Raw genomic sequence first — 14,411 nt, forward strand, 5'->3', positions numbered from 1 at the left:
TTGTTTGGAGGGCGCCCCCACCCTGCTTCTCCCCCTTCTCGCTGGGAGCCTCCTCCCTGCACGCCCAGGGCCGGTTTCCACGTGGGCACCCGCCAAGAGCAGCGTGGGCTTTGCTGTTTGGTGATAGTTTAGCCCAGGGGTGTCAAACCCATTTTCACCGGGGGCCACATCAGCCTCGCGGTTGCCTTCAAAGGGCCGAATGTAATGTAGGACTGTGTAAATGTAACTACTCCTTCACTAGGGGCACGGAGCTCGGCACTGCTGCCGGGTAGAAACGAGGTGCGGGGTGGGATAAAACAAGGTGGAGGGCCGGATTGTGGTTTAGCGGGAGTAAAATGCAAGTTTACACCCTGGCTGGTGTGGCTCAGTGGATTGAGCGCCGGCCTGCAAACCAAAGGGTTACCTGTTGGATCCCTGGTTAGGGCACATGCCTGGGTTTCCAGCCAGGTCCCCAGTAGGGGGCGAGTGAGAGGCAACCACGTGTTAATGTTTCCCTCTCTTTCTCCCTCCCTTCCCCTCTCTGAAAATAAATAAATAAAACCATTTTTAAAAAATTCAAGTTTCAAGTTTTTTTCTTAAACACTTTGAAAACAGCACACCAGTGTCTCTCTGCTTGGATTGTTCCTGTGACCAAGTCTGACGCCACCCTGGTCCCCATTCTTTTGGTGCCACTGGCGTCCTTGCTGCTCACGGGGGTGTGGCTTTCGAACTTTTATTTTTCTGCATGTAGAGCCCTTTCGGTCTGAGACCCCCACCTTTGGGCCTGAGACCACGTTCACCGTGGCTTCGAGTCAGTGGTCTTCACTCCCAGTTAGAAGGACACCCACCCTTCCTTGTGCATTTCTCTGAGCCTTTCTGTTGTGTTCTCTCCCCCAGCCTCCCGGCTGCCTGCTAGGAGCGTGCGCTGGGCTGGGAAGCCCACGAACCAGCTGAGTCTGCCACCTGCCCCGACTCAGTCTGCACGAGGGCTCCGGCTCGCCTCTAACTGCCTCCTCCTGCCCTCCCTTAGGCTCCTCCGTGTTTACCCAATTGACTAAAGTCTTAGCACGTGGCTCCTCCCTTTAGCCTCCTCCTCTACCCGTTGTTCCTTACTTGGCCATGGAAGGCGTGGGGCTTCCTAGAGCCCTCAGTATTTTGCGCCGTGAGGTCCTTCGCCCTCCGGGTAGCTGTTGGGGGGTAGGGGCTGGGGCTACAGCTCAGACCCTCGGTGTCTGGTGTGACAGTCTGGGTCCAACCCTCTCTACTGGCCACATGCCCCTGTGATGTTCTCTGCCCACCACTGTTTCCGGCCTGAGGTCAGGAGGGACTGCCCCCATACCACCCCCACCCTTGGGTCAGGCACCTCTCGGCCCGCAGGCTCTGGGGCCAGCTGAGCTCTGCTGCCTGGCTCTCGGGCACCTCAGCTGTGAGCTGGTCTAGCAGGCCCACCACCTCCACTGCAGCAGCCCCTGCTGTCCTTCGAGAGCTCTGGGGAGCAGGGTACCCCCAGCTCCACTCCCACTGCCATGGAGGAGCAGGGGCCCAATGGGCCTGGGACCGGTGGGGCCGCCCCAGTCAGGGGAGGCTCCTGGCCGAGGACAGTCAAACCCATGCACCTGGGAGGCGCCACGAGAAGCACACGCACAGGCCTTGAGCAGCGGCTGCTCCTTTCTTAACTTACTGGGTTTCACAAAGTACCAGAGCCCACCGCCCCGAGGCCCCTCAGGGCCCCACAGTCCCCAGTCCGGGCTTCCTGGGGCAGGCAGGAGACAGGCAGCCTTCCAGTACCCAGGGGTGCAGCGGGCGTGTCCGGCTGCCCATAAATACCATCCCATAAATATGGCCGGTGGCGCTTCCAGGTAACAGGTGGGCTGCACCAGTCCCAGGGCCTAGCACCAAAGAACCTGCTCGGGGCACAGGGGCCCCACAGCTGCACGTACACCCACAGCTGCCAGCAGTCTGAGCCAGGTGGCGGGGGGAGGGGCGGGCCCCCTCCGCACAGGCCAGTCCACTGGCCTGGGCTCCGGGCTGGAGCAGCTTCACCAGGTGGAGCCACCCTCCTGGAGGCCAGGTGATCCCTGCTTGTCCTTGTGGATGGCGAGGCTGCGCAGCTGTCCACAGCCCTGGGAAGCGAGGGTGGGCCGCAGTCCTGGCCCGTGGAGTCCCTACTCAGAAGTCACCGAAGCCCCCAGGTCCCCTCAGTGCGGCACCCAGGAGGAGCACCTCGCTGCCTCTGAGCTAGCGGTCCTCTGCCCTGCTGCGGAGCGTGGGCGCTGGTCTGGGAGGGGCTGTGTGCGCGGCCGCTGCAAGGACAGGAGGCTGAGGGTCAGCCCCAGGCAGGGGGCAGGGGTGCTTTGCACGCCCCCAACCTCTGCTCGCCAGCTCCAGCCACTCCTCCCAGCCTCCCCTGGGCCATTCTCTGAGGGTCAGATTCCACATAAGTGCCCGAGCCTCTTCCTCCTCTGGCCTTAGTCTGCTGATCACACAGCAGTGAAGCCACCCAATGCCTCCCAGCCCCCTTACCTGGACTCAGGGCTGGGAGCGGGGCCCCAGAGAGCTGGGGCGGCCCACGTGAAGGCAGATGGAGAGCAATCATCTTAGGGCCCCGCTCCTGGGGGGACCCCAGTGAAGGGAAACCCAGGCCTGCAAGGATCCCCCTCCTGTGCAAGTGGTGGGGCCTCCCCTCCCCAAATGAGTTCTCCCAGCCCTGCCTCGTTCAGACTTTGGGTGGATGGGGGGCTTCACTACAGACCTAGCCGGGCCCACTGCAACCTCTCTTGATATCAAGGCTGCCAGGGGCTGTCAGGGCCTGTCAGGGCCTTCAGGGCCCGTGGTGCAGTGCCACACCTGACCACCAGGTGCCGCCTGGCCAGCATTAAGTCCCGAGCAGGGTTTGTCCCACCTCCCTGGCCCCGCCCCAAGTGGGAGGAGCCTATCTGGGACGGAAGATGGTGGGGATGCTCGGGGAGGGCAGCAAGCCAAGCCCTGCTCCAAGGCCCCCTGGCTGTAGGGTTATACTTCTCTCATCCGAAGGCAGGGGACAGGGATGGGGAGCGGGGACAGGCCTGGGTCGGGGGTGGGGTTCAGGGCAGTGTCCCCGTTCCTCTCTCCCCAGGAGTGTGACTCACCTTGCTGGCACGTGGGCCCTGTGTAGCCATCCCTGCAGTGGCACTGGCCACTGACAGGGTCGCAGTCAGCGCCACCCCCGCAGTCACAGCGCAGCACGCAGCCTGGGCCGAAGAAGCCGGGTCTGCAGTCTGCGTCGGGCGGGGGGTTGGGGAGAGGCGGGGAGCAGGAGAGACAAAGCTGAGCGTCATCCCTGCCCACCCCAGCCAGGCCACCCTCTGCAGGGGCAGATCCCCAGCCTCAGTTTCCCTTCCCCGTGGGAGCTCTCACGTGGGCAAGCGCCAGGCACTGAGCGCCTGCCCAGGATCACAGGCCCCAGGTCCTGCCCAGGCCTGGTGCGGGCAAAGGGGGCCTGGGTCAGGGATGCACCCCCAGGGCAAGACCACATATGGGACGGCCCCGCCTGTCCCAATCCGTGGTGTCAGCTGATCAGGAAGGTCTCCTTCCCACCTCACAGGGGACTTTTCCTCTGACCTCAGCCTCTGCCCTGGGCAGAGGTCACCTGGGAACTCTGGGGGTGGCCTGAGGACAGGGTGTGGCTCAGACAGTGGGAGCCCCCGCAGGGGGCGGGAACAGAAGCACCCGGAGCCCAGACCCGAGCTCGGCACATGTGGGGCTGGACCAGCATCGTGGGCCACAGGCAGAGACCCCTGCCAGTGCCTCTGCCAGCGGGACCCCAGACTCACCGAGGCCACAGGTGGCCCCCATGTGCCCTGGGGGGCACAAGCAGTGGCCAGTGACAGGGTCGCAGCCAGCCCCCCGCTCGCAGTCACACCGCTGGCGGCAGCCATCTCCGAATGAACCCGGCTCACACCCTGGGTGGGGGGCAGTGGGCTCAGCATCTCCTCCTGCCCCACCCCAGACTGGGTGCGGGCAGGGCCAGGGCAAGGGGTGGGTTCGGAGCACTCACCGCTCTCGCAGAACTGGCCACGGAAGCCGGCAAGGCAGAGACACTGGCCGCTGGCCGGGTGGCAGAGGCCTCCGTGTTGGCACTTGCACAGCCCCTGGCAGCCAGCCCCGTGGAAGCCAGGGGGACAGGCTGAGGGAGGATGGGTTAGAGCTCCTGCCTCAGCTTACTGGGTGAGCCAAGGACTGGGCTCCCGCTTCTTCCCACCAAAGCCTGGCTCCCTCGTCACGGCCTGGGCTCAGGCGGGAGCTCCAGCGGCTCCAATTCCAGCCCACCGTAATCTGGGGTCAAGCCCCCAAGAGCCCAGCTCAGCCCAGATCCCCGATGTGGGCGGGAGGAGTGGGCACCGGGCCAGGGCCTGCCCCCACGACTCACAGTGCTCACAGGCCTGGCCGTAGAAGCCGGGGCGGCAGTGGCAGGCGCCCGTGCGGGGATCACAGGTGCCGTTGTGGCGGCAGGCGCACTCCAGGCTGCAGGCGGCCCCGTAGCGCCCCTCGGGGCAGGCTGGAGAGAGCGGCAGGTCGGCCTCCTGCTGTGGAAGTGCGGGGGGCACAGGGGCGGCCCCAGGGCGCTAGCCTGCTTCAGGGGACCTGGAGCCGGCCCTCCGGCCTGCCCAGCTGGCTCAGATACTCACCCAGCTCGCAGTGCGGCCCCATCCAGCCCAGGCCGCAGGAGCAGCTGCCGTTGGCCGGGTGGCACAGGCCCCCGTTTCTGCAGGCACACGAGTGTTCACAGCTCGCGCCAAACAGGTTCTGGGGACAGTCTGCAGACAGAAGCCGTGCTGGGAGCTCTGGCCTATGGCTACACATGCTCTGAGACACATCCCCACCAGGTCAGACATGCATTAAACAAACGCTTCCCAGGACCTCCAGGGCCAGTCTCCGCACCCGGGGCACACGGGTACCAGGGAGCGATGCCCAGTCCCCCGTCCTTCCAGTCAGCACAGGCCAGGCCTGACCCAGAGCCGAGGGTGATACGGGGGAAAGGGGCCTGGGCACTCCAGGGGCTTTGAGCACCAGCCCAGCTGCTGGGAGAGGGTCAGGGAAGCCTTCCTGGAGGAGGCAGCTCTGTGCACACACCCTGTACTCCAGCAGCCCCTGCTCACATCTGATTGACCCAAGGCTGCCGTCCTCCAGGGTGAGGACGTGCCCAGCTGGAGCCAGGTCCTGGGGCTCCTGACCCTTTGCTGCCCCAGGCTGAGAAGCAGGGCGTGTCACCGGCCCCTCTGTAAGGGCCAGAGGGTGGCAGGCAGCTCGGACCTACCGGGGGCCAGGCTAAGGGGCAGTGGGTGTGGTGGTGGGGAACACACGCTATCGCGAGCGTCAGCTCCATGACCGATCCCAGGGTCACCCCATTTCCCCACCAAGGCCTATGCTCCAAGACCCCCTGCACTGGGGCGCAGCCCCTCAGCCCAGCAGAAAGGGCCGGAAGGACCCCACCCCAAGGGGACACCAGCCAGGAGGCTGGCTCCAATCTCAGACTGAACATCCACCTGACACCTCCCGCTATGGGGCCAGAGGGACCCTGTGCTGCCCCCACTGGGCACAGGGATGGGAACGGGCCACTCGATGGCCTGAGTCAGGGGCCGTGGTCAAGGGAAGGCATGGGGTGGTGTCGGATGGCCCACTGACCCCAGCGGGACACTGCTGTCCACACCAGCAGGGAGCTTGCTTATCCCATGGGGCACTTGGAGGGGAAGGGAGGGCTCCACAGCAGCCACGGGTGTGAATGGGCCATGGACCCCGCTGCTCCGCCCCACGGCTGGTGGAGGGGTGCCTGGGAGTACCCAGAGCGGCGAGTCGGCACTCACCATGCTCACAGTGGGCTCCTGTCCTCCCCGGGGGGCAGGTGCAGTTGCCAGTCACGGGGTCGCAGGTCGCCCCCTGCCCACAGTTGCATAGGTGGGCACAGCTGGGGCCGAAGCGGCCCTGTGGACAGGCTGCCGGGAGGAAATGGGAGGGTGCGGCCCCTGGCTGGACACCCTCCTCTGCCACACAGGGACAGGGTGGGGCAGGGAGGAGTGTCCCTGCGCCCCTGCCCCCTGCAGCTCTGGCATCTCCTGTCTCCCGAAGGCTCAGCTGGGGGCCCAGTGAGTCACCAGGGCCTCCATCGCGCCCGGCCGGCATCCCAGACGGGTGGGAAGTCCCCATGTGACTCAGAGGAAGGCCCTGTCCTCGGCAGCACACCCGCTGACCTCTGCACGGCCATGCACCACCCCTGGCAGGCATGACCCAGGAGGGAGCACAGCACATTGCCTGCGGGGATCCCCCAGCCTCGCCCCGCCTGGGTCCCACAGGAGGACTGGGATGGCTGGTGGGCAGGGGGCTGTCCTCCCCACAGACCCAGGGAGGGGGGCACCCACCAAGGCGCAGGAAGGAGCTGCCCCTCCACCCAGCACTCACAGAGGCCACAGTCAGCGCCCAGGAAGCCGGTGGGGCAGCGGCAGGTGCCCGTGGCTGCGTCACAGGATCCCCCGTTGAGACATCCACACAGCTGCTCACAACCCCACCCAAAGCGCCCAGGAGGGCACCCTGCAGGGGGAGGAGCCAGCTGAGGGCCGAGGGGCCAGGCGTGCCCCCTAGCGCAGAGCCCCCCGCCTTCCACCCCCTACCCGCACGAGGGTCTCCCTGAGGACGCCGAGCTGGCGGTGCCTGGTTCTTGCTGGGACACCGGCACTTCTGCCCACAGTTCTCCCCAAAGGTGCCGGGCGGGCAGGCTGGGGTGCAGGCCAGGCGTAAGTCCAGCCCAGCCCCAGAACGGGTATCGTCCCAGAGCCACCACCCCTGCACCCCTCGTGGTGGGAGGTCTCGAGGCCCAGCCCAGGGGGACACACGGCCTGAGTTCCAGGTTGCATCTGGAGGGCAGAGCTACCCACTACCTGGGGCCCAACCAGCTCGGCCACCTACCCTGTTCACAGCCGGGCCCAGTGAAGCCTGGGGGACAGCGACACTCTCCAGTGACATGGTGGCAGGCGGCGTCTGGCGGGCACCGGCAGCGCTGGGCACAAGCCTCTCCGAACCAGCCATGCGGGCAGGCTGCGGGAAGGCGGGGGCTGGGTTGCGGAGCCCTGGGGCCAGTGTAGGCCTGGAGGGCTTCCAGGCTAAAGGACCCACCCCCAGGTGCTGGCGGAGCTGGGGGCTCACTGGTGTCACACCGCAAGCCCCTCCATCCCGGGGGGCAGAGGCAGGCCCCGGTGACGCGGTGGCAGGTGGCTCCCCACCAGCAGACACAACGCTCCTCACAGCGAGCCCCGAATGTGCCCTCGGCACAGGCTGCAGGAGGAGATGGCGAGAGGGTGGGGCCGCCTGCCTCCAGTCTCTCTTCGGGAGTCAAGACCCTCTCACGGGGGGCCCTGGGCCGCCCAAACAGCAGCCCCACCCCCACAGGACACCTGACCACCCTGCTGAGGACCCACACCTGGAACGGGGCTGAGGCTGCCCCTGCTGGGCCAGTGGGGCCTCTGAGCCCCCCACACCGGCCCCCAGCCCATCCCACTCACAGCTCTGACACTTGCCCCCCATCCAGCCAGCGGGGCAGAGGCAGCTGCCCATGTGCCGGTCACAGAGGCCGCCATTGAGGCACCTGCAGCTGTGCTGGCAGCCGGCTCCGAAGTGCCCCGGGAGGCACTCTGCAGGGTGGAAAGGAGCGGGGGTCCCATTTCCTGGGGCAGGGCTCCAACCCTGGGACCCACCCAAAGCCTTGGATCCCGTGTCCCAGGCAGTGGCTGCTCACACTGCAGGCTGGAGGTCACACCCAGGACGCTGTCCCCACTGCAAGCGGAGAGCTGGCTTTGACACAGAGGGAGGGGCTGCCTGGGGCCCATCGGGGCTCCAGACCTGGCTCCCATGGACCTGCAGGGTCCCCCATCCCTCCTCTGCCTTCCCAGTGCTCACCCTTCTCGCAGGCCAGGCCAGCCCAGCCCTCTGGGCAGGTGCAGTGGCCTGAGATAGGGTCGCAGGTGCCTCCGTTCCGGCAGAGGCAGGCATGCTGGCAGTTCTCGCCGTGCAGACCCGCGGGGCAGGCTGGGGACAGACAGGGCTGGGAGGGGTGCAGCTCCCACCCGCCAGGCCCTCGAGGGCCTGGGCCCTCCCTCTGTCCGGGGGACAGCCCAAAGCCCAACATTAAATGGGGGGCGGAGACCTCTCCCACTGCTGCCCCTTGGACCATCTGCCCCAGGCCACCTGTGCTCACCACCCCAGCTATGGGGGGCTCGGCACTGAAGGTGGGGCCGTGGGTCCTCAGCAGCCACTGTCCTTCCCTCCCCCAGGGGCCAGGTGGCCCCAGGGTGCTGGGCAAGGCTTACCCTGGAGGCAGCTGGGGCCCATCCAGCCAGGGCCACAGTGGCACTGCCCGTGGACTGGGTCACAGGAGGCCCCGTTGAAGCAGGAGCAGGCCTGGCTACAGTTGTGCCCATAGGTGAAGGCCGGGCAGGCTGCAGAGAAGGGTCAGAGGTCATGGGTCAGAGGCCAGGGGACACGGACCCTGGGAGGGGCAGCCGCTCTCTCTAGCCTGGGCATCACTCAGGGTGCCTTTGAATGAGGGCCACCACACTGGCCTTAGTGGGCACAGCCCGGGGCCGACAGGGCCTCACGCACTCTGGGTGCAGCGGGGGCCCCGGCGGCCCGCAGGGCAGAGGCAGGCACCACTCGCAGCGTCGCAGGGCGCCCCGTTGGCGCAGTCGCAGGCATGGCGGCAGTCCAGTCCGAAGAAGCCGGCCGGGCAGGCTGCAGGGGAGAGGTGGTGATGGGCATGGCCAGGTCTCCAGGCCCTGCCCACTCTCCCGGCCCCCGGCCCCGCCCCTGCTCACCTCGCTCACAGAAGGTTCCCCGCCAGCCGGCTGGGCAGGTACAGGCCCCACTGACGTGGTCACAGGCACCCCCATGCTCACACTGACACCGCCGCTCACAGCCCGGCCCAAAGTGGCCTTCGGGACATCCTGAGACACACAGCCCCAGCCCACCATCAGCCGGGAGGACGGGGAGTCTCACCCTGTCCTACCTGGGCCTCCGCCATCCCCAGGGGCAGGATGGAGGGGCCGGCCCAGGGAGAAGCCCCTTCCTGCCCCAGGGTGCTGGGCTCCCCCTCCCCCACCCCCGCCCAAGCAGGAACCAAGCCCCAGTGGAGCAGGGGCCCCAGGGGTGACTTTTGGGGACACTTGTAGGAGGACTTGCCCCAGACCCAGCTCGTCTCCCCCACTCAGTCATGGGGCACAGATGGAAGGCACGCCCCTTGGTCCTTAGAAGCCATGCTCCTCCCTGCTCCCGGGGTCCCAAGGGGTGTGACAGGCCCTCCTCCCCCCACTGCTGCTCCAGGGGGCCTCCTGTTGGGCCATTCAGGTGAGCCCCCCCCCTGCTGTGTGGGACAAGAGGGCAGGGCCCCCAACACTTGCATGCATGTGTGTGCAGGTGTATGAGTGTGCGTGTGCAAATCTGTGCAACCGTGTAGCGTGCCGAGCGCACTCACGCTGCTCGCACTGCGGGCCCAGGGAGCCGGCCTCGCACAGGCAGGCGCCGCTGACGGCGTCGCAGCCCCCGTGGCCCGTGCTGCAGTTGCAGGCGCGGCTGCAGTCGGGTCCCCAGCGTCCGCTGTCACAGGCTGCAACAGACCCCATCACACTGCGCCGGCTGCCGGAGCCACAGGCCCTGCAGCCAGTCAGCAGGGCAGGGCTTCCCGCCCGCCCCCAGCCCCCCGGGTTCCGGGTGGAGGCTTCTCCAGGGGTAGGGGCACTGGACACGGCCACCTACCTCTCTGGCAGCTGAGGCCGGTCCACCCAGGGGCACAGCTGCAACGTCCGGTCGCCGGGTCGCAGTGCCCGTCGTTGGCACAGGAGCAGCGCGTGTGGCAACCGGGCCCGAACCAGCCTGCGGGGCACACTGCAGGTGCGGGGAGGGTGAGCGGGGGCGGGGACCGCAGCTCCAGGGCAGGGGCTCAGGTCAGCTGTTTGGCACTCACCGTCCTGGCAGCGGCTGCCCGTGTAGCCGGGGCGGCACCAGCAGGCTCCGGTCTCAGGCTCACAGGCAGCTCCGTGCTCACACACCGGGCAGATCTCCTGGCAGCCGAGCCCCCAGCGGCCCTCGGGGCAATCTAGCCCCCCCACAGCCAGTCAGTCTCCTCGGGCCTTGCTGGGCATCTGGCACAGCACCAAACCCCATGTGCAAGAGTGGACGCGAGAGGAATGGGTTGCAGCCACCACCGCCCAAAGGAGAGTCCCAGCCCGGGGTGGCCCAGCAGCTGTGAGGGGCCATCAGACCCCCATGCAGGAAGCAAGCAGCCTGCAGGCCCCCCGGGAAGCACTGGGGCTCTGCAGGCCAACCCATCCCAAGGAGGAGGCTCCCGGAGTCTCCCATGGACACAGCCCGCAGGGCAGCCCTGGCCCCACTCCCAGGCCACAGGGGGTCAGCACGGGCTCCTGCCACTGCTGCAGATGGGCTTGGGATCAGGGCACCTCCAAAGCAGCCTGAGCTGGGGTCTGCAAACACAGCCGGGGGCTGAGGCCCACCGGAGAGGCACAGCACAAGGAGGTGGGGGGCCCAGGACACGCCTGCCACTCACCTTCCCCACAGGCGTTGCCCATCCGCCCAGGTGGGCACAGGCACTGCCCAGTGACCCGGTCGCAGGGGGCCCCCCCACAGGAGCAGGAGCCCGAGCAGTTCACGCCAAATGTCCCCGCTGGGCACTCTGTGGGGGAGGGGGAACGACTGGCCTCAGCCACCCACAAGGGCAGCTGTGCTCCTCCCCTCAGGGTCCCCACCCTGGCACCCGCTCCCTGGCCCAGCAATGCTGCTGGACACAGCTGGGGTCCCCTAGGAGAGCGGGGTGGTCTCAGAATGGGCAGAGTGAGGGACACAGAGCACGGTGGGAGGGATCTGCATGGGGCGGGGTGAGGGTCACCCTGGAGGGTGCAGCGGGGCGGGGCTGCCAGAGTGCCAGGCTGAGGCAGTAGCTGGACACCTAGGACCCTGGAGAGCGCCCAGGAGCGGGTGACAACGGCTCTGCCCTTCCTCCTGCCACCTGGGTCCCCTGGATCCCCCACTGCAGCCCCTCAGAGCCCCGCCCCTGCAGCTGCGGGGTGGGAGGGTTCAGGAAGGAGCGGCCCAGGAGGGTTCGGTGGCAGCAGGGCGTCAGGAAGGAATGTGGGTGCCTTGATGCACAGCCCGCCCCACCCCGTGAGCACGCCCCGGGTCCGCCTCGGCTTGGGGTACCCACGCCGACGCTGCGTGGCACCCGGAGAGGGCGGCCGAGTCACCCTCCACCCCGTGTCCCAAAGAATCAGACTCCACTGAGCAAACATCCACCAAACACAGGGTCCTGACGGGGCTCTGGTACAAAGGACACACCTCCAGGAACCTGGTCTCAAAGACCCAGCCCCTGCGGGGACCCCCGCACGTCCCCCTACGGGGCACAGGCGTGCACGCGCACACACAGGCACCACGCTGTGGGCCCCAGACGGGGCGCCCCACGGGGCTGGCGGGAGCCGTCCTGCCCAGCCTCGGGACCTCCCCCTCCGCTGACTGGGGGCAGACGCGTGTTGGCCTCACTAATACTTTCCAGGCCCAACAACGGCGGGTTGGGGGGGAGCATCGCTCCTATAAAAAACACATGTGTCATTTCCTGTGGCTCATCCTTGGGGCACTTGCAGGCTTTTAAAGAAGAAAGGGAGAGAAGGAGTAAGAAAACCGCAGGGAAGGGCTGGGGTGAGGCCCTTCCGCGTCTCAGCAAACAGGCCGCAGGCCCGGGCGGCCAGGGGCTGGAAGGGAGGGCTGCAGCGCGGGGGCGGTGGGCCGCACGTGTGCGCAGGTGTGGGGCAGGGAGGGGTGGAGGGGAGTCGGGAGGCTACAAGCGGCCACCTGTGTGGGTCACCGGGCTCCAACGGTGCCCTCACAGACAGGAGAGCAGAGGCCGGGCGGCCTGCACCCTGGAGCTCCCCAGAGGCCAGGTCGGGCTTGGGAGGGGGCCCCTGGCTGGGTTCCCACATGGCCCCCTTGTACCCATGGGACCAATAGCCTTGACAGGGTCATCACCAGGGTCCCTGGGACCACCACCCGGGAGGGGCCTGGCCTGGGTGAGGGGGGAGACAGGCCCCCTGGCTGAGGCTGGGCAGACCCCCAGGTCCCTCCTGACTCCCAAGAGGGTGGGGGGTTGGGAGGCAGCTCTGACTGAGGGGACAGACCTGTGGTCACGGCATTCCCACCACAGGGCCCCGCACCCCGATCCTGTCCACCAGGAGCCAACAGGTGTGGACAGCGTGAGCGTGGTGTGCTCTGTCGCTGCCGGCGGCGGCGGCGGCCCTGGTACTCACACGGAGGCCTTCCCCTCATCTAAGTGGCACGTGTAAAGGGGCCCCACGCCTCCAGCCTCGCCCCTGGTTCTACGCCCATTCCCAGGGCCCCAGGCCCCGTGTGGCCACCCACACCCATGCCAGCAAGGCCGCTGGGACTCGGCCTGGAGCCGCCACCCCCAGGAGCGGCTGCCTATCTGGCTGGCTCAGGCCACGGGGGGCAGCCCCTGAACCTCAGCTTCAGAGTGCACTCAGTATTCCAGGGGAAGGAGTGAGCGGGCGAGCGAGGGAACGGTCATGGAGAAGCATCGACCCTTCTCTGGGCCGGGCCCCAGGCACACACACCAGCCCCTGCCCAAGCATGTTCGCAGGTGCCCAGCGACAGGCAGCCCAGCAGGACAAGGGAGGACGGGGGTGAGGGTGGCACTGCAGGCCAGGCCGCAGGGCTGACTCAGCTCCAGGTTGCAGGTGCACCGGACAACCTGCACCCCCCGGACCCCGGCTCCAGGGACCAGCCGCTCACCTTGGTCACAGTCCTCCCCCCGGTAGCCAGCAGGACACTGCTTCCCACACTCGCCACTGACAGGGTCACAGGCCAAGCCCGGAGGACAGGCACACGCCTGCCGGCACCCCGGCCCGAAGAAGCCGGGCTCACATGCTGCGGGGGTGAGGAGAGAGGGGCCTGCGGGCTCAGCCAGCCCCGCCTGGAGCCGCAGCCCGCCCCGCCCCACCCTGCCCTGGCACTCACCGTACTGGCACCGCTGGCCCCGGAAGCCCGCCTTGCAGAAGCAGCTGCCGTCCTTCCTGTCGCAGGCCCGTGTGTTTGGCTGCTCACACTGGCAATCCTCCGAGCAGCCCGGCCCGAAGGCCCATGGTGGGCAGGCTGTGCCCACAGAGCCATGAGGGGCCTGCCGCCTGGGCGCCCAGCCCTCCCCGGTCCCGGGCTCTCCAGCCCGCCTTCCCTGGCCTGTGTCCCTGGGACCCAGCACAGGGCCACCCCAGCCACCTGTGTCCCAGAGGCCTGGCCACTGTGCCCGTTTTAGAGACGAGAGACCGGGTCTCAGTGAAGTTAAGGGATCTGCCCTGGGTCACCCCACTTCCCAGCCGGGAAACGTGTGGGGTCCCTGGCTCTCCATACAGAGCTGCGGGGAGGAAGCCATGGCCCACCACTCCGCCCCCCCCCCCCGGGGGCTGCAGGCCCCACTGGGCCTCAGAGCCCGCCCCTGCACACCAGGAGTCTCTAAAACCCAACAGAAGCCCTGTGCCCCAGAAGCTTCTGAGGGAGGGCTGCCACCTCTCCGACCTCGGCTGGGGTACGCCCGCCCAGATGCCCTGGAGACCGGGAGCTTTGTGGCCTGGAGTCCCCAGACCCGGGGTGGACCCCACATCCCAGCCGGGGGCCTCGCTGAGCCCGCACCCTCATCTGCGAGTGGTGACCAGTCAGACCCAAGCCAGACTGCAGGCAGTGGGGAACAGTGGCACCGCCCTCCTGGGCACAGGCAGGGGACTCACCCAGGTGGCAGAAGCGGCCGTACAGCCCAGGGTCGCAGAGGCAGGCCCCGTAGAGGCGGTGGCAGCGGCCCCGGTTGGCACAGTGGCACTTCTTACGGCAATGCTTGCCATAGAAACCCTTGGGGCAGCCTGGGGGGAGGTGGCTCGTTGTGAGTGCCCACTTGTAAAGGTCCCCACACTGAAGGAGGTGTTCTGATGGGCCCCAGTGCCCACACGAGAGCCAGGAGCGGCCTGGCCTCCAGGGCACGGCCAGAGGGCTTTGGGGCCACCAGCAGCCTAAGAGCCCAGCCTCCCAGACAGGGAGGGGTCAGAGGGTGTGTGAGGGCACCAGGAGGGCAGGGCAGGGACGGGAGGGGCTCCCAGGACGTAGTCATCAGCCCTGGCTGGCCTATTCCCCCCCAACCTCCATGGCCTGGATGGTGGCCGGTGCAGGGGGCAGGCATGCGGCTCAGCACTCACTTGGACACACACACAGGCCCCGTCCCAACCTCCCGTGTCTGACCCACATCCACAGCATCCTGACCTCTGTCCCTCGGTGGCCACCTCACCCGACCTCTAGACCTCAAAGAGGGAAGGACACCCGGCCCCAGCTGGCCAGGGTCCCGGGCG

At 67.6% G+C, this 14,411-nt stretch overlaps 1 protein-coding gene across 1 annotated transcript in view; it reads right to left on the reverse strand.

Annotated features, from left to right (window-relative positions):
• Positions 1–583: 583 nt before the first annotated feature.
• MEGF6 (multiple EGF like domains 6) overlaps positions 584–14,411 on the reverse strand; it is a 31,118-nt gene continuing 17,290 nt past the window's right edge. The window contains exons 12-34 of the mRNA XM_053920389.1: positions 13,803–13,931; positions 13,039–13,173; positions 12,814–12,948; positions 10,565–10,690; positions 9,965–10,096; positions 9,757–9,885; positions 9,476–9,607; positions 8,820–8,948; positions 8,608–8,736; positions 8,316–8,444; positions 7,906–8,034; positions 7,512–7,640; positions 6,919–7,047; positions 6,648–6,728; positions 6,415–6,609; positions 5,823–5,951; positions 4,647–4,775; positions 4,388–4,516; positions 4,016–4,144; positions 3,792–3,920; positions 3,105–3,236; positions 2,503–2,547; positions 584–2,282 (exon numbers count right to left, since the gene is read on the reverse strand). Of these exons, the coding sequence (XP_053776364.1) occupies positions 2,218–2,282; positions 2,503–2,547; positions 3,105–3,236; positions 3,792–3,920; positions 4,016–4,144; positions 4,388–4,516; positions 4,647–4,775; positions 5,823–5,951; positions 6,415–6,609; positions 6,648–6,728; positions 6,919–7,047; positions 7,512–7,640; positions 7,906–8,034; positions 8,316–8,444; positions 8,608–8,736; positions 8,820–8,948; positions 9,476–9,607; positions 9,757–9,885; positions 9,965–10,096; positions 10,565–10,690; positions 12,814–12,948; positions 13,039–13,173; positions 13,803–13,931 (2,855 nt within the window). The 3' untranslated portion in view covers positions 584–2,217. The remainder of the gene's footprint in view (positions 2,283–2,502; positions 2,548–3,104; positions 3,237–3,791; positions 3,921–4,015; positions 4,145–4,387; positions 4,517–4,646; positions 4,776–5,822; positions 5,952–6,414; positions 6,610–6,647; positions 6,729–6,918; positions 7,048–7,511; positions 7,641–7,905; positions 8,035–8,315; positions 8,445–8,607; positions 8,737–8,819; positions 8,949–9,475; positions 9,608–9,756; positions 9,886–9,964; positions 10,097–10,564; positions 10,691–12,813; positions 12,949–13,038; positions 13,174–13,802; positions 13,932–14,411) is intronic.

This window comes from Desmodus rotundus, chromosome 3, assembly GCF_022682495.2.
Source record: "Desmodus rotundus isolate HL8 chromosome 3, HLdesRot8A.1, whole genome shotgun sequence".
Taxonomy (NCBI): Eukaryota; Metazoa; Chordata; class Mammalia; order Chiroptera; family Phyllostomidae; genus Desmodus; species Desmodus rotundus.